Raw genomic sequence first — 19,973 nt, 5'->3', positions numbered from 1 at the left:
CTGAGTTAAGCTAGTCCCATTTGCCCATGTTTGCCTCATATCCCTCTAAACCTTTCTTATCCATGAACCTGTCCAAGTGTCTTTTTAATACTGTTATAGTACCTGCCTCAACTACCCCCTCTCGCAGTACATTCCATACACCCACCACCAGTCATTGCAATTTATCTACTTAATGGGATTGACCAGTGAATGCATTGAGATTTAGTTATGCACATGGTACCTGTTGTAAAAGTTAACACATTAAAATGTAAAGTTGTAAAAGTTGGCACATAGCAGTGGCCTTAAATCTCGGACTCAGTGGTCATCAAATCTCTGAATCAGAAGCCCACTAATTCAAACCTTATGCCAAAGCCCTGAGCACAAATCTAGTGTCAAAATGATACTGAGCGAATGATGCACTGTCGAAGCTGAGGACTCTTAAATTAAGAATTAAATTAAATTAATCCCGATTTACGCAAGGGTTACGTCCTGCGGACTTTTGCTTAAACTGAAAAATTAAACAGTTGGCACAATTTTCAATGAAAGCAAAGCGGTTCTGACCAACTCTGGGCCCTAGCTAGTTGAGGATTATACAGACGCTTTCTGACTTACATAAGGGTTACGTCCTGCGGACTTTTGCTTAAGCTGGATGGTACGTAAGTCGGAAATGGGGGTGCTACTGCGCACATGGAAATTTACTATTATACGTGGGGGGGGGGGAGGAAATGGGGGGAGGAGGGGGGGAGGAATCTACAAGTACAGTTGACTGGCTTGCGGAAAGGGCCATATGCACAGTAGCGTGCCACTAAATTCGACTACCAAGATGAGCAACTTGGAAATAAAACAGTGGGCCGAAAGAATTGCTTCTGTAAGTGTGAGTTTATGTAAGTCACCTATTACGTACGTCAAGGATGCCTGTACTACAAACCAATTATCTGACCTCTATCACATTGCTTGGAGCTTCCGCCATACAACCTTGGCTGCTGCATTTCCTGCATTATATTAGCAGGTACAAAACAAAAGTACTGAATTGTTTGTAAAACGCTTCAGAATGTCGTGAAAAGGATGTGAAAGATGCCAAATAAATACAAGTGCTTCTGTTTTGTTTTATTTCAGGATAAAACTTTGAAGTTTTACATTTTTGAGTCCAGAGCCTTAATTTTAGATCGACTGATGGAAAATGTTATCAGCATAAATGCATAAACTTTGAAAAGTCGAAACAGTGGAGTACTGTGTTCCTTATTTTTGCACAATTGTAAATCTAAAAAGCATTTGTGAAAAGCAGTGCATACAAGATATTCAGAGTACAGGTGGCCCACCTATTATGTAGCCTGAAGACCTCACGCTGTTCTAATATTATGTTGATCGGTGTGATTTGGACATGTTGCTTGTTCTCAGCGTCCAGTTGAGAGATGAAAACTTATCATCTGTAGGCAGGCAATCAGTCCTAATGGAAAAGGACACAAAGTGCTGGAGTAATTCAGCAGGTCAGACAGCATCTCTAGAGAACATGCATGGGTGACATTTCAGGTCGGGACATCCTGACCCAAGTGATCACCTATCAATGATAGACACCAAGCTCAGCGAGTCAGCCAGCTTCTCTGGAGAAATAGGATGGGTGATGTTGCAGGTCAGGACCCTTCTTTAGACTGAAAGTAGACGGTTGGGGGGAGGAAGATGGTGTAGAGCTGGAGGCTAGAAAAGACCAGGACCAATCACGGCCAGCCACAAATGACCTCAAGTGCTACCTGGTAGGTCCATTGTTGCCGAGGGAATGGTGTGATACCAATAAAAAATAATGTGGCAAACTGTGGAGCTGTTCTTCTGTGGAAGGAGGGGGAGGATAGAGGAGTGTAAGATGGTCACTTAAGATTAGAGAATTCAATGTTCATACCGCTGGGTTGTAAGCTACCCAAGCAAAATCCACATTCTCCAGAGATGCTGCCTGACCCAGTGAGTTTCTCCAGCATTTTGTGTTCTTTTGTGTGAACCAACATTTGCAGTAATTTGTTTTACAATACTTAAAGGATTTGGCAGAGGATTCAACATGCTTATTCCACATAGCCAGTGTGTGGTGGTTGTGGTATGGGTAATGGTTTTGGTTGTACGAGGTTTCCTTCACCATGACTAGCAAATGTACACCAACTTCCCACACAGACGTGACAGAGCAAGGCTTTGATCCAGTGGGAAGATGTTCAAGATGCGTAGAGACCAGGTTCTACTGGAACCTGGTAGCACAGTGGCGCAGCGGTAGAGTTACTGCCTTACGACGCCAGAGACCCGGGTTTGATCGTGACCATGGGTGCTGTCTGTATGCAGTTTGCACATTCTCCCTGTGACCACGTGGGTTCTCCCCCTGGAGCTTCAGTTGCCTTCCAAAGACATGCAGGTTTGTAGGTTAATTGGCTTCTGTAAAAATGGTAAACTGGCCCCAGAGTGTAGGCTAGTGCTAGTGTTTGGTTGTGATCGCTGGTCGGCATGGACTCGGTGGTCCAAAGGGCCTGTATCCACGCTGTTTCTCTAAAGTCTAAAGACATTCTCAAAGCTTCCTTGAAGGCATGAGATATCCCTGCCACCTTCATATAGAGAAATACAATGGTATCAGACGCTTCAATCTCCAATGCCTTGCCAAACCACATCAGGCCTAAGGCACTCAAAATAGATGACAATGAGAACCATGGCCATGCACTGGAACCCCAATGTAAATAGTGGAAAGCATGCATTATCCCCCAACCATACTTCCAGCCAACACCACACCCCCTCCAAAATCCCCCACCCTGACAAGTAGTTTCAACTGCATCCGTGGCAGAAGCTGTTGGTCCCAAATTAGACTCATCGGCCTTCTCAGAACTAGAAGGGAAACAAGTCGTTGAGGGACAGACTCAGAAGGGGAAGATAATGCTTTTGCACAATTACACTAACATTTGCCAATAGCATGCAAACGTGAATCATTGTAGGGCCGTAGGATTATTGTTTCAAAAAGCCCCTGACCATTGACCCATGCTGATTGCAGCAGTGGAAATTACTCAGTGTTGAAAAGGCAGTGTGATACAGAAGCACTCATGTGGCTACAGTAGCATAATGGTTAAATTGCCAGGCTGATATTCAGAGGCACTAGGCTATTGATTTGGAAGAAAGGAGTTCAAAACCCACCATGGTAGCTGGGGAATTTAAATCCAGCTAATTAAATAAATCTGGAATAAAAAGCTAGTAATGGGAACTGTGAAACTAGTGTGTTATGATTTTCAAAAAGACATCTGGTTCACTAATGCCCTTCAGGGGAAGGAAATCAGCTGTTCTTCCTCAGTCTGGTCTGGACTATATAATTGTCCAGAACCACCAATGAAAATAATTTTGAAACTACCTTGCATTCAGTTCAAGGGGCAATTAGGGATGGACAATAATTGTTGGCCTTCCCTGCAAACTTCATATCCTGTGATCAAATAAATAAAAACACAAGAAATCCAAGTTTGAAAACTAGTTGCTCTCTTGTGTGTGTGTCCCCACCCCCCCCCCCCTTCCCTCCCCCCCCCCCTTCCCTCCCCCCCCCCCCCCCTCCCCTCCCCCCCCCCCCTCCCCCCCTCCCATGATAACTTTCAGTGCGTTCTTGGCCAGCGTTGTGTCAATGAGGATGGATAAATAACACTTTCGCAGAGGCCTTTTCCCACACTCAACCAGTTAGTGCAATAAAATCAGAACTTTACACAAAGTTTGTGGAAACACCTGCTGATTAGAGTACAGAGCATTGAATGCCCACGATGAAGGGGACAGGTACCAGAAAAGACATTAAAAATGGTTAGAAATGCAACAAGAATTGATCGTGACAGGTCCTTAATGAGCATGTGGTCTTGCGGTTTTGATATTTTAAGGCTATATCCGAGTGCTTGAACTCAGTACTACTCTGGTAGGAAGATGTTGTTTAAGATCCATTGAAGTCTCTCGCACATTGACCCAAGTGTTACCATAGGGCCTCATTTTGTCATTTTTAGATTTCTCAATTCCTGTTTTCAACAAGCAGGCCAGATTTAAGATAGCCATTTACAGCATAAGTTTCAATTTCACTGAGTTTTCACTAACTCTATTAACTGATGTGAACTCTTGTCATAGTTTGATTTATAATGTAAATGGTCGCAGTTATTTTACAGGCATGTGTAAAAGGTCACATCCTTGCTTCTGAAGGTATCAGGTTTAGGGTAAGCTACAGAGTTATTTAAAACAAAATGCTGAGGATTTAATGGGACATGGTGGCGCAGTATGTTAGAGCACTCTCTTTCACCTTTGGGACTCTGTTTCATTGCAACCCAGAGTGAAAGGATTAGAGTTTCCACTCTGCCCTCTGTAAAGATCTTATGGAAAATGATTTCCAGACTGTGAAAGAGGGACAAGTACAGTACAGATGTGTGGGGCAAGTTTTTTTTTTTACACAGAGGGTGGTGAGTGCCTGGAACGCGCTGCTGGGGTTGAGGCAGATACAATAGTGGCATTTAGGAAACTTTTGGGATAGGAGCATGGGTATGCAGAGAATGGAGTGATATGGACCATGTGCTGATAAGAGTTGTTCTTGGTATCATGTTTGGCACAGACATTGTGGGCCAAAGGGTCTGCCCTTGTGTTGTGCTGTTTTATGTTCTATCTCTGCCACTCAAATAGAAATCTGAAAGAAGGGAACAGGTTTGAGAAGTGCGCAACAAGCTGGTGTAAAGAAGTGTGTCTCCAAAGTTGGAATCAAGACAAAAGCAGAACAGAAGCTTCACTGTATAGACAGTGACAGAGTACATGATCAGGGAGTGGTCAAAATCGACACTCTGTCCAAAATGTTGCCTTCCCTGAGCACTGGCATGCTGTTAAGACAAGATCCAACAAACAAAATAGGTCATCAGGGATATCTTCTGGAAGAGAATATCGAGCGTGTTTGATTTTGTGATATTATGTTTGCAAATAATTTACTATTTCTAAATTAGGAAAACAAAAAAACTGGCATTCACAGGCATGTATTACATTCCACTATGTATCTGTGCTGTAATTCCAGTCCTCTCCTGCTTGGTTACACCCATATGACTATGTAAAAGCCACTTAAATGCCACTATTGCATCTGCTTTCACTACCCCAGCAGTGTGTTCCAGGCATCCACCACCCTGGAACCCACAAAAAAACTAGGCCCGCACATCTCCTTTAAAGTCCCCCCCTCTGGCCTTAACGCTATGCCCTCTAGACTGTGACATTTCCATTTGATCACCCCTACATTAACTGTGCTGCTCTCAGCTGTGAAGGCCCTAAATCCTTGGAATTACATCCTTAAATATTGCTGCCTCTCAACATCACTCTTTTCCTTTAGAAATTAGCAACTGAGCTTTTGATCATGGTCGCTCACGTAACCAAATTTCTTCTTTGGAGAGACTTTAGACTTTAGAGACTTTAGAGATATATAGTGGGGAAACAGGCCACTGAATCAGTGATCACCTTCTACTCAAGCACTGTCCTACACACTGAAGCCAATTAACCTACAAATCTGCACGTGTGGGAGGAAACCGGAGCACCAGGTGAAAACTCACGCAGTCACAGGGAGAACGTGCAAACTCCGTACAGACAGCACCCGTAGTCAGGATTGAATCCGGGTCTCTGGCATTGTAAGGCAGCAACTCTGCGCCACTATGCCGCCCTTTGGTTGATTTACAATCTTGGGATGTTTTGTTACATTAAAGATGCTACATAACTGAGATATTATTCAATTCTCCGCTTTATATCCATGGTGCTGGCCGCTGCTTCAGATTTGTTCATTAGTAAATGTTGAGGCAAAAAAGGAATATTCTTTCCAATCTTGTTCCCTGCCACCCTTACGGGTATACTCACTAAAACACAAACTGTTTAAGTTAGCATCTCCAGCGGCGCCTACATATTTATTTTAAAAGCAAGTAATTTCTTTCAAGGCTCTTCCACATTTTTTTAACTTTTCAAGGTAAAAGTAAAACCAGTGGCTTCACCCCATGCTGCTTAATGAAGCTCATTTCAGATTGACTGTTGACCCGTGATATTTCCAACTATAACGCACCCGCAAAGCTGTGGCAGACTTTCTCTAAGCTACTGAGCTGGAATGGAAGTTGCTGCTTTCTCAGTCCCTGCACGTTTACCACCAAATGAACATCTGCAAAAGGAATTTACTGTAAGTTCTCCTGATAAAGTAGAAATACAGAACCTGACAGAGCCACTAAACATTTCCTTATTAGCTGTATTTTCCAACAACATTCTTTAGCTCAGACTGCGATCTTGCTCGTAGAACGCTAAAAGGCAACATGGGTTTCAACTTTGACCTCAGCGCCTTGAGAGAGTCCAGTTAAGTAAGACAGAATATTGGTCAGAGGCTAAAGGTTAAAATCATTTTTTCTGGAGTTTGATACAACATCCGATTCCATATTCGTATCCCCAACTGTTTCAGGAAGTAATCTTTTCATGGGAAAACACTCCAGCAATTGCGGACAACTTGGTGATGGGAATATTCTGTGCTCTGCAAGTTACTTAAACTCCAGCGTTTTTGTTTTAATTATGTTTTTGCAGGAGTGCGACCAAGTCCACATTGATGACGTGTCTTCAGATGACAATGGGCAGGACCTGAGGTGAGCTCGTACCGAAAATAAATCCCATAAGAGCTGTATAACTCTCCAGTATTTCAGCTGTGCACTAATTAATGGAACTAATGCCACTAACAGTCGTCCTCTCTCCTCCCACACAGCACATATAACTTTGCAACAGATGGTTTCCAAACAGCCGCAGTTGGTGGAAACCTTTGCATAGGCTCTGGTGTGCATGGGGGTGTAGACTGGATGAGGAAACTAGCATTCCGCTACCGTCGAGTAAAAGAAATGTACAATACCTACAAAAACAACGTTGGCGGCAAGTATCTACAACGTGACATCTACTGAAAGCTATCGAAAGATAACACAAACCGGCATAACTCATTTAAATGGTAGTTTCAATGCAAAATGTTTCAAAGGGAGTCTTTTCAGTCACAGTAAATATGACAAATCTAACACCCAGGATATAAAGAGTAGGAAGGAACTGCAGGTGCTGGTTTACACCGTAGACAGACACAAAATGCTGGAGTAACTCAGCAGGTCAGGCAGCAACTCTGTAGAAAAGGTATAGGTGACGTTTCAGGTCGAGACCCTTCTTCAGACCCTTTGAGTCAAAAGAAGGGTCTTGTCCAGAAACCCCACCTATTCCTTTTCTACGGAGATGCTGCCAGGCATGCTGAGTTACTCCAGCATTTTGTGTCTAACCAAGGATAGAAATGCTTCTTGTAAGGTCTCAATCATACAATTACTCTCAAAAGGAAAGATGGAGATGTTTTGGGGGGTTTTAAAGCCCACAGGATATGAAACAGGGCCATTTCTGGGTTAAATCAATATATCATTCATTAGTTTTGATGTATTTAGTAAATGCATTCATTCATCATCTCTGAGACAGTCTACACTATTTTCCCTGGTGAATCTGTTTCAAAACTAGCACCTATAGTGTTAATTGAAACACTACAAATTAAAAATTGAGATGAGGAGGAATTTCTTTAACCAGAGGGTGGCGAATCTGTGGAGTTCATTGCCACAGCTGTGGAAGAATAGTCATTGGGTATTTTAAAATCAGAGATCAATAGGTTCTGAATCAGTAAGGGTGTCAACGATTATGGAGAGGAGGCAGGAGAATGGGGTTGAGAGAGTAAAATAGATCAGCCATGAAGAAATGGCAGAACAGACTCGATGGGCAGAATGGCCAAATTCTGCTCCTTTGTCTTATGGTCACATGCCTGACTATTATTATTTTTTCCATGTGGTTTTCCTGGTTGATGTTGGCTACAGAATGGTGCAGCAACTACTTGCAGTTGTAACTTGCAATAAGACTTGGTTGTGTGTCATTGCACAGGTTTAATCGGGACACCCAAGAGGGAAGGGTGGCTGCAGCTGAGGGCAGATATGGAGGCTCTGACTGACCTGTGGCTGACACATGCACTGAAAGCACTCAGTCTAATTAACTCGAGGTAAGCTGCCTGTGCCTCCCCTGTCTTATCTCAACCAGCAATGCGTTGAAAAATCCCAGTTGGGTTGGAGTGAGGAAATGGGTGCAAGACATGTTGGAGAGAGTGCGGAGGAGATTCACTGGGATGCTGCCTGGATTGGAAGACATTTGTAATGGGGAGGGATTGAATAGGCTGTGCTTGTTTTCCCCTGAGCAGAGGAGGCCGAGGGGTCACGTGATAGAGAGATGTACATTGGCGGCACAGTGGTGCAACGGAAGAGTTGCTGCCTTACAGCGCGAGAGACCCGTTCTCCCTGTGACCACGTGGGTTTTCTCCGGGTGCTCCGGTTTCCTCCCACATCCCAAAGACTTACAGTTTTGTAGGCTAATTAGCTTTGGTAAAATTGTAAATTGCCCCTAGTGTGTAGTGTGTGCTAGTGCAGGATCGCTAGTGTAGGGCCCATGGACATCCAGGTTTGTAGGTTAATTGGCTTCTGTGCATTGTCCCTAGTGTGCAGTGTGTAGGATAGAACTACTGAATGGGTGATTGCTGGTCGTCACGGACGGTGGGCCGAAGGGCCTGTTTCCATGCTGTATCTCTATAACAAAAACTAAAACTATAACAACATGAGGCATGTATAGGGTAGATATTTACAATATTTTTCCCTAGTGTATCATAACATGTGGACACGGGTTTAAGAAAAACACAAAGTGCTAGAGTAGTCAGCAGGTCTGGCAACATCTGTGGAAGGAAATAGACAGGAGATGTTTTGGGGTAGGACCCTTCTTCAGGGCACATGTTTAAGGTGGCACGACTACATTTTAAAGGGAATTTGAGGAATAAAGTAAGTGACAGGATTGATACTGAATTAAGTTCAATTCTGTAACTGTGTTGCATTAACTGCTCTGGAGTGGGATCCATTAATTCACAGGATGTGGGCAGTTGATAAAGTTAGCATTTAGTGTCCATCCCCAATTATCAAACGGAAGAGATGGCTAACAGTCTGGAGTCATATGTAGATTAGACGTGGGCAACTGGTAGAGCTGCTGCCTCACATTGCCAGTGACCCGGGTTCGATCTCAGCCACTGTATATATAGAATTTGCACATTCTCCCTGTGACCACGTAGGTTTCCTCGGGGATCTTCGGTTTCCTCCCACATCACAAAGACGTGCGGATTTGTAGGTTAATTGGCCTCCGTAAATTATCCTTGGAGTGCAGGGAGTAGATGAGAAAGTAGGATAACATAGAACTAGTGTGAATGGGTGATTGATGGCCGGCGTGGACTTGGTGGGCCGAAGGGCCTGTTTTCATCCTGTACCTCTAAACTAAACTAAACTAAAGCTGATTTCCTTTCGCATAGAATTTTGTTGAGCAAGATTTACTAGGCTTTACTGTCATTTGAACTTTACATTATTGCCTTTATCCTCTATCTGTACACTGTGGACTGCTTGATTGTAATCATGTACAGTCTTTCCGCTGACTGGATAGCAAGCAAGAAAATAAATAATACTAGACTAAATTAAACATATTTGGTTCCATTGAAGTCAGTGGCCTCAGAAGACAGGTGGTGAGCAGAAATAGAGGTTCACACTCTTTGCAACCGAGACTAGGTTTCCCACTGGGTATTTTGCAAGTATTTGCAAAACTGGATAAAGACTGGACCAAACTCGGCTGTGATGGCATTTGGAGTCAAAGAGCCAGCAAGAATTCACTGTTAATAATGACAAGGTATGAAGTGGCATGTGTACAAAGGTGACCTGGCCTCTTGTTTTATTAGAGCATGTTTATATTAGCTATCAATATCGTAGGTGAAATATTTTGTTGTGAAGAAGAGTAGTTTAACAAACTCCTGAGGCACTGAAATACTCCGGTATTAGAAATTAGTTAATTAGAAAAAATCTAAAAATATTTTGAATCAATCGATCTATTTTACAGATCAAATTGTGTGAATATTCTGGTCACAACAACGCAGCTGATACCTGCCCTGTCCAAGGTGTTGTTGTACGGACTGGGCACAGTCTTCCCTATAGAAAATATCTACAGCGCCACAAAAACAGGTAAGCACATTGGAATTTTAATCACTCTTGGAAATCTGTTTTTATTCTAAATTATACATAATAATTGGCTCAGGATTACATTGTGTATGAAAGAAATGCGCAGACAACAGCAGAGTGTGAATTCAGCAAACGCTGGATTTGCTCAGTGTTGACTTTAGAACCATTGTGAGTGACACTAATAGATAACTGGACTTGAACTACAAACAATTAAAACAAAGCTCTGTTGAATTAAATGATTAGTCAACGTCCTTGGCCCATGAACAAGAAAGTGTCAGCATGGCTTGGTTGCACTGTGATCATGCCTAATGCCATTGTGAATACTCTCACCTCAGCTGTGCAAAGGACATGCAAATGCTTCACCGATTACCTCTCCTCGCCGAGATTGGAGGAACATCAATGTTATTGTTTATTTTTTAGGGAAGGAAAGCTGTTTTGAAAGAATAGTTCAAAGGTTTGGAAGGAAAGCAGTCTACATTGTGGTGGGGGACGGTGTTGAAGAAGAACAAGCAGCAAAAAAGGTACATCTTTTTACGTCATCCCACTGAGTTTCACTGTTTGTATCACTCGTTATCACCTTCCCCACAGCCAACAATGGACCATTGTGGGCTCCACCTTTCCTTGATCATTGTTGCTGGCTTGTTTTGTATTTGTCCTTTTGCATATCTTTCATTCATTTGTTCCATGTACCTTTTCATATCTCTCGTTTCCCTCCCCCCTGACTTTTCAGTCTGAAGAAGGATCTCGACCCGAAACGCCACCCATTACTTTTCTCCAGAGATGCTGCCTGTCCCGCTGAGTTACTCCAGCACTTGGTGTCTATCTTCGGTGTAAACCCGCATCTGCAGTTCCTTCCTATACATTGATCTGCATTGATTTCCAAATAGAATGAATCTATTAGTTTAGTTTAGTTTACATTAGAGAAAAAGCATGGAAACAGGCTCTTCAGTCCACCGAGTCCACGCTCACCAGCAATCGCTAGACACTAATGCTATCCTACACACACTAGGGACAATTTACAATTAAAATGAACTTACAAACCCATACATCTTTGGCGTGTGGGAGGAAATCGTAAAAATCCCGGCAGAAACACATGCAGGTAATGGGGAGAATGTACAAACTCCATACAGACAGCACCCGTAGTCAAGATCAAACCCGGGTCTCTGGCACTGTGAGGCAGCAGCTCTACCGCTGTGCCACCATGTCGCCCACGGAGATTAGTTATCCAAACAACATAATCACTTCCTCTTGAAGACAAGGATTTGCGAGATGGAGCCTTACCCTTTATCCTGAATGTTCTCTCTGCATTTTCAATTAAAGTTCCACTTACCTTTGGGGAAACAGAATTGTATTGTTGGTTTCCGTTCTTCTTTGTGGAAGACTTTTACTTTCTAAGCTTCTGGAGAATTAAACTCTAAATAACTTGAAGCCCTATTCCCCTGTCCAATTACATTTCCAGGCAGCTCTTTGGTTGCATGTTCAGCAGTTTCCTCCACAACATACAGGGGACACAAGAGTTGCTGGAATCTTGAGTAAAACTCAAAATGGTGGCAAAAGTGAGAGGAATGGATCAGGTAGACGCCCAGAGTCTCTTACCCAGAGTAGGGGAATCGTGAGCCAGAGGACATAGGTTTAAGGTGAGGGGGGGAAGATTTAATAGGAACCTGAGGGGTAACTTTAATTCACACAAAGGGTTGTGGGTGTCTGGAATGAGATGCTGGAGGAGGTAGTTGAGGCAGGTATTATCGCATCGTTTAAGAAACATTTAGACAGGCACATGGATAAGACAGGTTTAGAGCGATATGGGTCAAACGCAGGCAGGTGGGACTAGTGGAGACGCAACATATTGGTCGGTGTGGGCAAGTTGGGCCGAAGGACCTGAGACATACAGCATTCCATGCCTCAGTGACTACAACTCAGTGGCTCAGGCGGAATTTGTGGTGGGCCAGGACCTCTCTTCAGACAGGGGTATTGCTTAGATATGCATGTTAGGATCCTATAACTCCCTGTGAACGCATGGGTTTTCACCGCTTTCCCCACACTTTGCAAAGACATGCAAGTTTGTAAGTTAATTGGCTTCTGTAAATTGCCCCAAGTGTGTAGGATGTGAAAGCGGGATAGTATGGAACTAGTGTATGGGTCAGCATGGACTCGATGGGCCTAAGGGCCTGTTTCAATGCTTTATCTCTAAACTAACTAAATTATGTCGTAAATTCAGAATCCTTGGACTCTATTCGTGATGGCAGATAATTAGTCCCACTGAATGTACAACACTATCCCAGCATCCAATTCATTGTATAAAAGGTCCAGTCAATGTACCCAGAAACATCAAAGCAAACCCATTTCCTACCCCCCCTCCCCACCACCCCCAAGGTCAGCACCTGAAGCAACTGAGCAAACAAAGTTTTTACAAGGATATTTAACTCTAATAAGCTTCAGTGGCTGTTTGAAGAAAAGGTTTGAAGTGGCCTCTTACTGATGTGTCCCGGTGTGAATGGTCTGTTTGTGTAGTGAAGGCATTGCGTGAAGAGCAGCCAGCATAGCATGCCTGTCTGTAGGTTGATTAATGAGAACGGCTGACTCAGCAACACACCTGAGCTACGTACAATAGCACGCAGGCACTTTCACTACAAAATAACAGTTGCATCCACAGTTCAGATAGTATCTTACTTCAGTCTGATTCTCATTTTAAGCAGCCCTGGTGATATTTTTAAAGTAATAGAAAAGTTTCACAAATAGATTTGTGGAACACAGTAGTGCAGCATTAGAGTTACCACCTTACAGCAATAGACACCCGAGTTCGATCCTGACTATGGGTGCTGTCTGTACAGATTTTGTACATTCCCCCTGTGACTGTGTAGGTTTTCTTTGTGTGCTCCAGTTTCCTCCCACACTCCAAAGACGTACAGATTTGTAGGTTAATTGGCTTCAGTTAAAAATTTGTAATTTGTCCCTAGTGTATGGGATAGTGTTAGTGTATGGGGTGATTGCTTGCCGGCATGGACTCGGTGGGCTGAAGGGCCTGTTTCCACGCCGTGTCTCTAAAGTCTAAAAGTAAAGTCTAGACCAAACAAAAAAACAGAAGCATCAAATAAGCTGCACATTGGTGTGTTTTAAGTAATTAAAGTTTGTTTACTTTGGTTTGCCTGAAGGATAAAGCCACACAATAACTGCCTTGTCAATGAAGGTACTGATATCCAACCAGCCCAGCCTCATGTTGAGTATGCTTCAGTAATAGAAACATCCCATCATATGATCACTGTCCACTTGCCCATGAATAATACAGATTAAATCTTATGCAATTTGGTTCCCTTAATGGGGTTAAGCAGAAACCTAATCACAAGTACAAGCCCTTCATAAAAAAAAGTAATTGGGACAATATTTGCCTTTGGTAGCCAAGGATATTTGAGCAGCACAGGATATTCTGACAGAGGAGGGTGAGTAGCCTGAGGTCATGGGCCATTTAGGTACCAATTACATCGACAGCAAGGCAGATAAAGTCCTGCAAAGAATAGTTAGGTAGTAGGTTAAAAACGGGATCTTCAGGGTCATGATCTCAGGATGACTAGTGTTTAAGAAGGAACTGCAGATGCTGGAAAATCGAAGGTACACAAAATTGCTGGAGAAACTCAGCGGTGATGACTACCCTTGCTACATGCTGGCATGGCAAGGATTCAAACTATAGAGCAGTTAATTACACTGCTTTGGAGCTCATGTAGGCAGGAGGGTTTCAGATATATGGATCAGCGGGCTCTCTTCCATGGCAGGTTGGACATGAACTGGGGGAACCATAGCAATAGGCACATGGATGTGTGATATCACTAAAGGGCATAACTATACGATGAGAGGGGGAATGTTTCATGGAGATGTGCAGGGCAAATTTAATTTTAGTTTAGTTTATTGTCACGTGTACCGAGGTACGGTGAAAAGCTTTTTGTGTCATGCTAACCAGTCAGGGGGAAGATTATACATGATTACAATCGAGCTGTCCACTGCGTACAGATACATGATAAAGGGAAACTAGCACAGAGAGTGATGGGGTTCTGGAATGTATTGCCAGAGTGCTGGTGGAGATGGATACGATAGTGGTGTTTAAGAGGCTTTTAGATAGGCATATGGAAGTACAGAGACTAGAGGGATATGGATCACGTACAGACAGATGAGATCAGTTTAGCTAGGCATCATGTTTAGCACAAACAATGTGGGCCGAAGGGCCCGATTCTGTGCTGTACAGTTCTATGTTCTATGATATGCAGGGAATGGAGAGACATGGATCACGTGTAGGTAGAAAGGATTAGTTTAATTTGGCATCATGTTCAGCATGACATTGAGGGCCAAAAGGCTGGTTCCTGCTCTGTCCTTGTTCTATTTCTCTGTTCTAAGAATAAACACAAGCAAGACAGTCACAATGCTATTGCTCTCAACTGCATTCAGTCTCATTGAACTCAAATGAAAGTCGGCGGCAGGGGGGCGCAGAAGTAGAGTTGCTGCCTTACAACACCAGAGACCTGGGTTCGATCCTGACTACGGGTGCTGTCTGTACAGAGTTTGTACATTCTCCCCGTGACCGCGTGGGTTTTTCTCCAGGAGCTCCAGTTTCCTCCCACACTCCAAAGATGTACAGGTTTATAGGTTAATTGGCTTTGGTAAAATTGTATAGTGCTAGTGTGTGGGGTGATCGCTGGCCGGCGGGGACACAGTGGGCCACGCTGTATCTCTAAAAAAAGTTGGAGGAACTAATTATCAACAACGCATACAGCCGACAGCTGTAACCCTCACACTAGTTCAGCATCAGGAGCTTTAACATTGAATCTGTGGCTGGGTGGGAGCCATGTTGGAGGAAAGCAACGCTGGAACGGAATGGCTGGTTGAATGAGACTGAGGCCTGAAACAGGTAAATGATATCTGATTGATGAACACTCAGACCTGTGTTCCAGGCAGTGTTTGTCAAACAGCCAACCATAGAACAAGCTACTGTGCCAGGAGTTCAAACCCAGCAGCATCAAATAGGCGTATCAGCTTTTAATAAAACTGTTTTTTGATCAAATTAAAATGACATGCTTCCAAAAATCTGAAAAATGCAAAGTTAAATGAAATTAACTTAATATACTGGAGGTTCCAAATCATATTTCCTTACAACATAGCAGGTTCTTCAACCTATTGAGTCTATGCCAATTCACAGACTAATCCTATTCCTGCACTAATTTCTCTTGTATCCTATACCCCAACTGTCATTAATTCGCTCACCCACCCACACAAAAGACAATTTACGGTGGCCAATTAACCTGCCTACCCTGATGCTGTCTTCTGATGTCACCAAGACCACAATCCAGCTCAAAATCCAAGAATAGTACAAGTACCAGCGCCAGCTGAAACTACTGACGGCTCATATTCATTGTACGAAGTAATAATGATCATACCCGGTCGAGCTTCTGCCTCGCAGTGCCAGAGACCAGAGTTCAATCCTGACCCCAGGAGCTGTCTGTGTGGAGTTTGCATGTTCTCCCTATGGCTGCGTTGGTTTCTTCCAGGTACTCCCAGTTTCCTCCCACATCCCAAAGACATGTGGGCTTGTAGGTTAATTGGTATAAATTGCTCTTAGTATGTAGGGAGTGGATGTGAAAGTGGGATAGCATCGAACGAAGATGAACAGGTGATCGATGGGCAGCATGGACTCGGGGGGGGGGGGGGTGAAGGGCCTTGATCCATGCTGTATCTCTAATCTAAACTTGACATTGGCAAAAAGCTATTGTGTCACAACGAGTTAGAGTGACGGCTTAAACTGCGCTGAGGTTATTTTGACTTAGCATTTGTATTTTCTTCCAGGAGGAAGTAGTAAGATGCAATATTTGTTTCATGCTCAGTTTTATGTTTCAGTGTTTGTTAACCCATGTTAATCTTGGGTGTGCTAGATAATCGATTATTTCTAAGAATTCAGCAAAGATCATCAAAAGGTTAGGTCAACTAGTTTTAGATTATTTTTTGGGTAGGTGGATGCCAATACAAAGAGAAACTGATTTGACAGTAAAAAAATAACAATGTACTATTTATTCCAAGTGTGGATGCTTGCTCTATGGCAGTGTCGAAGGGAGACAAGATGAGAACCCTATGAGTCAAGTCTCCAGATCCTGTATGACTGTGACTCTATGACTCTAGGTCTGTCTTGCAGATGCAGCAAACTTCATCATTACTTAAAAGGGATGTCTGAACTGGACCCAGTCCAATGCAAGTCAGGCACAGCTCCTTTCAATGTCATTCTTACCCAGCTCTCCCCCAGGTCCCCACCCACATTTTTGGTAATCACCGCCACCTCCTCAAAATACTTGACCAATGTTCTTCACCTATCAAAGAGTTGATCCAACTCAAACATTTCTAACTGGTGACTCATCTCCAGCCACCAATCTGCCCCACCACTCTCAGGTCCACTGGAATATCAAGCTTCCAGTACTGATCTATCTTCTGACTATCAATGAACTCCCACCACCTTCCCCAAGCAACTACCTATATCCACAAAGTTTTTAACCACCACCCTCCCAATCGCTACTCCCCAAGCCATTGATCTACAGCAGTCAACCCTGACAATTAAGAACTATCCCTCACCTGTGTTCACCCATTATCGCCAATGCTTGGTCCTGCCCCTCTTCTCTTCCAGATTTCTTCCCCAACCCCCCACCCCAATAAGTCTAAACAAGGGTCCCGACCTATCTTTGTGTCATGTGTCACTTATCCAAGTGCTCCAGAGATGCTGCCTGAGCCGCTGAGTTACTCCAGTTACCTCAGAAACAGAGGCAAGTCACCATGGGCTCTGTGGGGCTGCTTTAGGAGGAGATGAGGTGAAGGGTTCCCATTATTATGGGTTGGATGAGACATGTCCATTATTATGGGTCGGGACCCAACTCGAAAGGTCACCTATCCATGTCATCCAGAGATGATGTCTGACCCACTGAGTTACTCCAGCATATTGCGTCTTTCTTTGGTAAACCAGCACCTGCAGTTCATTATTATTACACTGTAAATAATAATTATCCTCAAACTACTTCCACTCAACTTCCATGCTTCTTTTCCCCATGAATAACCTGATCCCAGCTCTTGGGTCGAGTCATTGCCAAGTATGTGAATGCAGAGCATTTGGGTAGCACCCTGCGCTGTGGACCCCAAACCACCTCCACAGGAATGAGTTGGTGCAAAGGCAGGGATTGTTCTAACTGAAACATTCTAATTGGCTGCTGTAATCAGAGAGCTTTCCTTTCAACAAACCCTCTTGTGCTTTTTGCAGAACAACATGCCCTTCTGGAGGATCTCGTGCCACGCGGACCTCGAGGCCCTACGGCACGCTCTTGAACTCGAGTACTTGTAGCAGAGGAGAGGCTGCATCTTGGCTCCTTGACTGTGGTGCCCGTCCAGCTATGAGATGCGTGGATTATGCAGTTGACGTTTGCTTTGTCTTAACCCTCACGGAAGAAAAACAAAAATGGCTTCAGAGTTAAGAATGAGATCTGACCTTTCTACACAAAAAAAAACTCAAATCGTTTTAAACCACTGCACCACTGTCTTCGTTATGGAAATGCGCCTTTATTGAAAAAAAAAAAGACACAAACCTGATATGATGTTAACTACAAAGTCAACTGAACCCTTCGTTATCATCGAGACTTTGCTGTGAACACCATGGGGGAGGCAGTGACTTGTGGTTATAGACAGCGTGGTACAATCACTGTTTTTTTTTAATGGTTCTTGCTATTTATGAACTCCTGCTTTCTCCCCCCAATATGAACTGTGCTCAGTGCAAGCACACTTGCCCCTCCCAATGGAAAATACAGTAAGTTCTTATTTAAAAAACCTGCTATTGCTAAGACAATCAAAAGACAAATAATCTTTTTTTTTTGTGTAAATTTGTAATCTTACGATATCTCTCTCTCTCTCTCTCTCTCTATCTCTCTATCTCTGATACTGCTCAAGTTGTTTTCAAATAGTAACTGCAAATAGCAACCTGTGAGTGTTTTTATTAAAGATAGGTGTCCTGTGGACTGTGCATGTGTCTACACTCTACCTTATGTCACCACCTTGTTGATCAACACGTGCAGTTGGTACTTTTGTGACAACAAATCTTGTGGTTAAATGGCATTGAATAAACAAGAATTTGAAATTTTCTGAGGACTTTTGAAACTAGTCCATTTAGCCAGATCATATGACAGTTTTCAAAGTTAAACAGACCCTCCTTCTGGCCAACAGCAGGAGAGCGATTGGTGTTCAGAAATGCCATCTACATCATCATACCAACTGTATGAAGGCATAGAACCATGAAGTTAAGATTCATTAAATTGGTTTTCAACTAGGTACTCAAAGAACTCCCGGTTTTATATATCCTAATGTAAAGCAAACAAACCTTCGTCAAGCACTCTTCTACAAATACTTAATGAATGCAGTCTACAGGTAGTATTGCACAAATGTTTCCCACCCGATTAATCACGATCCAACAATGGTTGGAGTTTAGTTTAGTGTAGGGTAGTTTAGAGAGAATGTATAGAAACAGGCTCTTTGGGCCACCAAATCCAAGCCAACCAGCGATCCCCATACACGAACACTATCCTATACAGTAGGGACAATTTACAGTTTTTAACCGAAGCCAATTTACTTACAAATCTGTATGTCTTCGGAGTGTGTAAAACCCACGCAGTTACAGGGAGAACGTACAAACTCTGTATTTAAGAAGGAACTGCAGATGCTGGAAAATCGAAGGTACACAAAAATGCTGGAGAAACTTGGCGGGTGCAGTAGCATCTATGGAGCGAAGGAAATAGGCAACGTTTCGGGCCGAAACTTTGCCTATTTCCTTCGCTCCATAGATGCTGCTGCACCCGCTGAGTTTCTCCAGCATTTTTGTGTACAAACTCTGTAGTTAGGTTCAAACCCGGGTCTCTGGCGCTGTAAGGCAGCAACTCTACCGCTGTGCCACAATACATATTGTTTGTATCATTGGCCAACTGCTAGCAATGGGACACATAAATGTGGACAAGACAAGACACTGAAATCACATGAAGGAATGGTAATAGATTTGTTATCTAATCCTATCCATTACTGTGCAGGTAATTTGAATGTCACTGTACCTTAATTGGTACATGTGACAAGAAACTGACCTTGTAACCTTGAGATACATTACTCACCACAGTACTTGCATCCTTGTGTTGAAGTAACCCAGGAGTGTTCGGGATTTAGCAAGACTGTGAAGTCAATTATGCTTCTTCCACTTTATACCAACAATCTTTTAACCATCCGTCTCCACAGCGCAAATATGTTCAATCTATCATTAGGATGCTTGAACTTAATGGAATTAAATTTAAGAAGGTTTGGTATGGGAGAGTGCTCAGTTCTGCCAGATTACAGTGTCCTTAAACAGCAAACTTAATACAATGCCAATATGATCCCGTTTATCATAAGGGGGCACAGAATCCCACAAACCTGCCCTCCTTTCCCGCGTAATCCCTTCAGGAGCCCTCTGTACACCTTCAGTTTTTAAATCGGTCTATCATTGTAAGTCTTGCCCATTGGAAGTTTCGAAGGCTCCCTAAACGGTCACCCAATGCTATTTGCCCCTGTGTACGATATTAACTTGTGGCTGGCAGCACTACTGTGAATCACTGTGGAAGTTTGCACCCTATTAAATGGTATAATTAATATGTACATTACTGTTCTTATCTTAAATACTAGACAATGCAGCTTCTATAAATTCTGTTACGGTTGGTGATGACAAAGATTGAACAACTAGCTGGATTCTGTTTGCAAAATCATCCATTACATGTCGTTCCTCCTTTTCACTAAAACCTGTGAAATAACTTCACAGATTCCACCACTCACCTGCACACCAAGGGCATTTGACCAAGGCCAACCATTGAATACCTCTTGGATAATATTTTGAAAGAAATAGTACTTCAAATA

General features: G+C 43.1%; 1 protein-coding gene across 8 annotated transcripts in view; it reads left to right on the top strand.

Moving 5' to 3' along the window:
- Positions 1 to 18,187, top strand: part of LOC116986401 (eyes absent homolog 1-like) — a 216,486-nt gene extending 198,299 nt beyond the window's left edge. For all 8 annotated transcript variants that reach the window (XM_033041902.1, XM_033041899.1, XM_033041901.1 and 5 more), the window contains 6 exons: positions 6,532 to 6,590; positions 6,707 to 6,867; positions 7,891 to 8,005; positions 9,922 to 10,043; positions 10,461 to 10,561; positions 17,317 to 18,187. In XM_033041902.1, the coding sequence (XP_032897793.1) occupies positions 6,532 to 6,590; positions 6,707 to 6,867; positions 7,891 to 8,005; positions 9,922 to 10,043; positions 10,461 to 10,561; positions 17,317 to 17,397 (639 nt within the window). In that variant the 3' untranslated portion in view covers positions 17,398 to 18,187. The remainder of the gene's footprint in view (positions 1 to 6,531; positions 6,591 to 6,706; positions 6,868 to 7,890; positions 8,006 to 9,921; positions 10,044 to 10,460; positions 10,562 to 17,316) is intronic.
- Positions 18,188 to 19,973: the final 1,786 nt, after the last annotated feature.

Source organism: Amblyraja radiata, chromosome 23 (genome assembly GCF_010909765.2).
Source record: "Amblyraja radiata isolate CabotCenter1 chromosome 23, sAmbRad1.1.pri, whole genome shotgun sequence".
Taxonomy (NCBI): Eukaryota; Metazoa; Chordata; class Chondrichthyes; order Rajiformes; family Rajidae; genus Amblyraja; species Amblyraja radiata.
The sequence above is the reverse complement of the archived record's forward strand: the minus strand, read 5'-3'. Positions and strand labels throughout refer to the sequence as shown.